Source organism: Anneissia japonica, unplaced genomic scaffold (genome assembly GCF_011630105.1).
Source record: "Anneissia japonica isolate Jap-2015-1 unplaced genomic scaffold, ASM1163010v1 scaffold288301_len52993_cov123, whole genome shotgun sequence".
In the NCBI taxonomy this organism is placed as follows: Eukaryota; Metazoa; Echinodermata; class Crinoidea; order Comatulida; family Comatulidae; genus Anneissia; species Anneissia japonica.
Window position 1 is genome coordinate 13,401 of NW_022719399.1, and position 7,149 is coordinate 20,549.

Sequence of the window (7,149 nt, forward strand, 5' to 3'; positions counted from 1 at the left end):
TATACAGTGTTTAATAAGGACATGATGGAAAATCGTAGGCTACCCTGTAGCTTTTCAACAAGTAAAGTCCTATAAAAAGTCATTGTGTAATAAAATGCCTCCGACTGCCAAGGTGAGCGTCATAACCACTAGACCACGAAGGCTTCATGGTGGTTGAAATAACCGTCGGGAACATTGTATTACACAATGCTACGCCTCCAGAGGGCGTTCGGCCAGATAAATCTGGCAATAATGCCTCCGACGGGATTTTATTACACAATGACTTTTTATAGGACTACAGGGTAGCCTAAAATGTTCCATTATGTCCTTATTAAACACGGTATATGTACCTTTGATCATTTATATTATTTATTCAACAGTGTTAACGGCTAACTTCCTTCAATATCATATATATATATATAATATGTATATAATTTTTTTCCCCCTTTGATGTTAATCATTATTATTATATACTTTATTTGATTTTCTTTATTGTGAACTTTTACACTGCCACGCTGCAGATAAATTGTTTGATAAGTTTGGAGACTCCTCGATGATAATGCTGTGCCTTGTCAGGAGCCTCCGTGTGAAATATTGAATTAAAAAAAAAAATGAAAATTCAGTTTGACACTCCATCCCACTTATATGACCACCCCTACTGTATATTGGTGTACTGTAGCCACATGTGTGCTGAACTTTGAACATTATGGCGCTCACTTTTTTGTGTTGGCTTGACATACTGCACTAAATAGTAATTACATCTCAATATCTTATACAGTTATGAAATATCAATTATTTTTTATTTAATATCAACGGTTTTTGCTTCTACTGTAGGTTCAAAGGCTGGAAACAAGGAATCGCAAAATGAAAATAGAGAATCGCAAAATAAAGATCAAACTAAAAAAAGAACGAGCTGCAAAGGAACGTTTAGCCAAACGTGTAGCTTCCCTCCAATCAAAGGTATACAGAAGTTGGTCTAATCCTTAGATGCAAGTTGAGTGCTGAGGATTTCCTCACAGTGTGTATACACTGCACTTCAGCTGTCAGGTCTCCAGGGCCTAGACTAGAACTAATAATAATAGTATTTGTCCTATTAAGATCATGTTTATTTCTCCAGGTATTTCATAATGTATTAAATAATATTAACTCGCCTTAACCTGTTTTTACTTTATGGGGAACCACCCCCATCAGCTATATATAAAATTAAATTAATAATATCTTATTGAGAATAAGAAAATCAATTACCCAGCTTGGTCTCATAGCATAACTGGTAGGGCAGTGAAGATAATCACACCAAAAATACTCCCATCCTTCTGTCCTATCAGAGAGTTGGGTTCAAATCCCAAATGGAGACAATACATTTTTTCGAAAAAAAGTTATGCAAGTTTGTTGACTCAACACATACAGAATTTTTAAGCTTTGTCTACACTATCAATTTACGTGACAAATAACTGTAGTTGCTCATACTTGAGTGTAATATGAATTCATCATCCCCATATATGGGCATATCACACTAATCTCGATGGATTTGGCAAGATGGACCAATTTAGATAAAATATAGCTCCTATATACCTCCCAGATATTGGGGGAAAGTCCCGTTTGGGGGCGTTTTTCAAAATGGCCGCCTGTTGATTTGGATGCTTGTTGCTGCGAAGCAGCCAATTCATATTCTTAACAGCAATTTGACATCTGAAAGGTCATTGTCAAAAAACGAGTGCCTAAAAGCGGAATTTCCTTCTTTCGTTCTGCCGGGTAAAATCAATTACTTTAGGCGACGTTTGTAGACTAACCTACTCGTACCAACGTCCGTATGTCGCGCTAGCCTTATCCTACTCTAGGCCTAGACTAGCTAGGATGGTATAGGCATAGCCTTGAAGGGACGAAGGTCCCAATGAAAAACAACGTCGCTCTTTGATAGCTAACATTGTCTATTTAACATCACAATAATTCATTATTAGACCTATAGTTGTTTTTTGAATTGTACTCCACAAATCTCAGCCGATACCTCGCACAACTGGCTAACATCTCTATCTATTGTCGTGATGTCATGGCTCGCTGGCTCACACTTGTGATATGTCTCGCACTTGTGATCAAATAACACGCTGGCTCGCACTTTGGCAACACTCTTTGGCAGTCAACTCGCCCAGAAAACCCGCCCTTGGAAACTTGCCCCATAAAAAAAATGTACACTTTCTAGACCATGCAGTCTTCAAAATAAAAATTGTAACCTTTGGTAATCAACTACATTTTCGACATACATAGAAATTTTTGAAACTTTATTAAAAAAAACCCTAAACCATAATTCACCACACTATAGGCCTAGACACTTTTTGACAAAAATGAAAAATTACGACTTTGTTACCCAATGAGAAGTGTTCTAATATAGACAATGGGTCGTGTCTCATTATTTGTTATAGTTTTATTATTCATTATTTTCACTTGGCTTGTATACCGGTAAATACGAAGAACATTTATATGCAGTTGTACTTCGCAGCACCTTACTTGCAATTTGCAATTTCTAGTATATCGATAACCACTGGTCAGAGAGACTTGATTTTGGTCTCAAATTATTCACAATATGCATGTTCCTATTTGTTGTAATACAAAAATAGCGGGAAATGCGGTTTTTGAAAGTTTGACCTTTGATCTTGTATTGTCATATCTCGGTAACTACTGGTCACAGAGACTCACAATTGATTGCAAATTGTTCAGGAGATTCATGTTTATATTCGTCTTAATGAAAAAAATATTCAAATAGTGATCGGAAATGGTACATTCTGATCTTTGAACTGTTGTAGGGTCATTCCATGTCAAATCAATCAGATTTAAAAAAAAAAAAATTCCTGTATGACGGTCTCAGATTTTGATGAAACTCCATAAAAATGATCCACTGTATGCTAAACCAACAACAAAAAAATTAGCCTCATAGGATATCTAGTTTTCGAGATATTGACTCCTCCAAAATATGGGGCGTGGTTCTTCAAGATGTGCAAACGCAATTTACTTCAACTTTGGAAGCTTAAACTCGAGATTGGTAATAGCTACCAGGGTCAAACTTGGTATTCTAACTTATTTTTCGCCATATTTTACAAATATCTAATATTTAATATTAGATTAACAGTTATCCCTTCCCTTTTGAAGTTATCTGCACTCAAAGTAGCCGCTTTGTTTAACGATGCAAATTTTTTTGTGATTTTCGAGGTCACCCTGCGTCTATATGAGTGGGTATATACCCCTCATATTACAGATATAGTATCTATGTGTAGTTGTCTCTAGCCACATGCAAGCACAGGCTGATCAAATCAATTAAAATTGAATGGCATATATTCAAAGTTGGGACCAGATCTATAAAAGTGAAAAACGTCAATGTTTCTCAACAACAGATCGTCTTGTGGAAAGTTAAAATCTTTTCTTAAATTTACCCCAGTTAATCAGAGATACATTGGATCAACCTATAAACTAGCTCATGGCTAGATACTATGTTGAAAACTACACATATTTCAACATAATAGGAAATCACAAACATTTTTAAGAATTGGGTCATTCCATGCCAAACAAACAAATGCATTACACCATGGGTCATAGATTTTTTAAAAATTTTTTGCCACATTGACTCAGTGATATAGATATCTATGTGAACCTGAAATTTTGAGACTCGCCAATTCATTTATTTTCCTGTAGTGGCAGTTTGAAGTTAAGGGGGCGTGGCCCAAAATAAATATGAATATAATACGAATTCTAGGAAGTTTCTATTCATGAGTCGAACATGAATATATCCATAAAACAGAACAGAAAGTTTCCAGAAAATAATTGACCATATATTGGCCACAAAAAATGATGTGATGTCCCCAATTGCCATGTGCTGTGACTTACCAATAATAAGGGCCGTCACACACAATACAAATTTGATGAGGTTATTTATTACCCAGGTTGAAGTTGCACATTAAGAATAAACCAGAAATAACTTTAGATAAATAAATTTGAAATTCATATAAAATTTAATGGGTCTATGACATAGATTTAGAAAATTAAAACAAAATATTTACATAAAAGTAGGGTATTATTGTTGATGATGTGTTCAAAAAACATGTTTTTAAGAATTTAAAATCAGCAGTAAAAGGTGTCCTACACCACAAAAGGTTAAAGGGGTTGTTGATGATATTAGCATACGAAAATCAAAGGTAATTTGAGGCACACCCCCTTTGCGTCGAATTGCCGCTACGAGAAAACGAAAAGGGAATTTAAGTCTCAAAACTTTAGGTTTTCTATTCACAAGGCCGGAGAGTGCAGAAATAAAAAATCCATAACCTGCAATGTTGTAATGCATTTGCTGAGAGGCCACGCCCCCTTAACCTCTAATTGCCGCTACAGGAAAACGAATGAATTGGCGAGTCTCAAAATTTCAGGTTTTTCAATTCACATAGATATCTATATCACTGAGACAGTGTCCAAAAAAATTTAAAATCTGTGACCCTGGTGTAATGCATTTGTTGAGTTGGCATAGAATGACCCAACTCTCAAAAACTTTAGTGATTTCCGATTATTTTATTGTGTAGTTTTCAACATAGTATCTAACCATGAAGGAGCTGAGTACCAAAGCTGAAACTTGGTTTATAGGTAGATCTAATATATCTGATTAACTGGGGTAAATTTAAGAAAAGATTTTAAATGTCCAAATGACGATCCGTTGTTTGGGAAACATAGGCGTTTTTCACTTTTATAGATCTGGTCCCAACTTTGAATATATGCCATTCAATTTTAATTGAGTTGATCAGCCTGCGCTTGCATGTGGCTAGAGACAACTACACTTAGATAATATATCTGTAATATGAAGTGTATGTACCCACTCAAATAGACTCAGGGTGACCTCGAAAATCACAAAAAAATTTGCATCATTAAACAAAGCGGCTACTTTGAGTGCAGATAACTTCAAAAGGGAATGGATAACTGTTAATCTAAGGCCATATTTGTAAAATATGGTTGATTTGACATGGAATGACCCTACAATAGGTCAAAGGTCAGAATGTACCATTTCCGGTCACTATTTGAATATTTTTTTCGTTAAGACGAATATAAACATGAATCTCCTGAACAATTTGCAATCAATTGTGAGTCTCTGTGACCAGTAGTTACCGAGATATGACAATACAAGATCAAAGGTCAAACTTTCAAAAATCGCATTTCCCGCCATTTTGTGATAAGAAGTTGTATTACAACAAATAGGAACATGCATATTGTGAACAATTTGAGACCAAAATCAAATCTCTCTGATCAGTGGTTATCGAGATACAAGTGTCCAAATCAACAGGGGGGCAATTTTGAAAAACGTCCCCAAACGAGACTTTCCCCCCATATCTGGGAGGTATATAGGAGCTATATTTTGTCTGAATTGGTCCATCTTGCCAAAGCCATCGAGAAAAAAAGGTATCCTAAAATTAGTCACGGATCTCATGAAAATGACTCTACTATTTGTATTATGATTTACAGAGTAACTGAGTGATCTTGCCTCAGACCCAGCTAGCACACCATATCAGCTATAACTCTTAAATGTTGTGCGTACAATAATAATTAAAGTTGGAATAAAAAACATTTATTTACAATCACAGTAACTCACTGGTTACTTGTATCGTGGTAGCAAATGAAAGCACTGTAAATTATTACAGTATTATTATACAGTAGTCAGTGACAAGTGTAAATTAACTCTTCCCTGATGTTATACAGTTTAACCTCCCTGTGTGACCACCTTTCGTAAGTGATACCTCCCTTAACGTTGACTCTCATAATATGGTCCAGTTTTTTCTCTGCATTTGATACCTTTCATAAGAGGTTTTATAGAAATTAGTCAGCTCCCTGGCCTCAGCCTACTTGTTCGCTAAGCTTGACCCCCTCAAATTTTACCCTGGCTGTGCCCTGAACAGGGGTGATCCAGGATGCTCGAAAGGTGCAATAGGGTAAGGTGATCCAGGGCCCTCTTTAAAAAAAAAAAATTTTGTCTTAGATGCCCAGAAAAATTCTGTTGGTCGGATGTACAGTAACTTCATCCAATTACTCTCTATTTCATGAATATAAAACCCTTCAAATCTTACTTATAAATCTTCAGAAATTATATAAAATGATATATCAGCTAAAAAAATTTCATACATATTTCAGACTGAATTCCAGACCCAACAACAAGAGGAGTTGGAACATACCAAACTGCACCTCAGCCATAGAATTAGCCTTAAAGAATCCCATCAGAGATGTGACAGTCTTTCAAATGATGCAGAGCAACTTGAACATAACAAGCAGCAGTGTACACCCCTTAGCACCAACTTGAAAGAATCTCAGCAAAAATCTGAAAGCCTACAGCATGAAGACAAATCTGCTGAACAGCAGGCCAATTTGCTTCAGACTGATAATAATCGCTTAAAAAATGAGCTGAGTAAATTGAATTCACAATTGCAAGGTAAAGTACAGTTATGTTCATTGAGGTCTGCTTTGGTAAATCTATTTGGTTAAAAATGAAACAACCAAATAAACCTATTAATAGCAGTAAAAAAGACGTCTCTAAATTGTTGCAGTATAACACACGTTTGCCTATTGACAAATGGTTAAACAGAGACAAGTGACATAATATCCTACCGCATTGCTCTATATAAAAACCCTGTGCAAAATTATTCCTTATAAGCTGTGTTATGAGAGAAAATAATAGATATTAAAAAAGAAGGCCCAACGTGAAATGATCATAATTAAGCAAGGTTTAACAATTACGAACAACTTGTGTTATCAAAGGTAATGTGTTGTTTTACCTTGATGTATTATTCCATTACTCTCTAGATCGTCCACAGTCTCAGCAAGTAGTACATATACCAACAGGTATATTTATGGATTTTTTTAAATATATATATCTGGTGTAAGATGATGCTGGTTTTATTGAAAACAAACATTTTGTTGCAACAAACCGGTTTTAAAAGTCATCTGTACTGCTGGATAATGGTTTAAAATTTAATCTCATGCTATTATTTTTCCCAAATCTCCAGTCACTTATTTCATTATTTATTCGATTTTTTAAACAACGGTTGCATAAACAGAAAGTGAAAAAAGGTACTGAAATTTAGGGAGACCAGGGATCATTTTTTTTTTTTTTTTTTTTTTTTTTTTTGTGGAAGTTTTTTTTTTTTTTTAAGGGGG

At 35.2% G+C, this 7,149-nt stretch overlaps 1 protein-coding gene across 1 annotated transcript in view; it reads left to right on the forward strand.

Annotated features, from left to right (window-relative positions):
- LOC117110885 overlaps positions 1-7,149 on the forward strand; it is a 20,460-nt gene that overhangs the window by 3,568 nt on the left and 9,743 nt on the right. Inside the window, exons 3-5 of the mRNA XM_033253715.1 lie at positions 814-939; positions 6,130-6,424; positions 6,796-6,834. Of these exons, the coding sequence (XP_033109606.1) occupies positions 814-939; positions 6,130-6,424; positions 6,796-6,834 (460 nt within the window). The remainder of the gene's footprint in view (positions 1-813; positions 940-6,129; positions 6,425-6,795; positions 6,835-7,149) is intronic.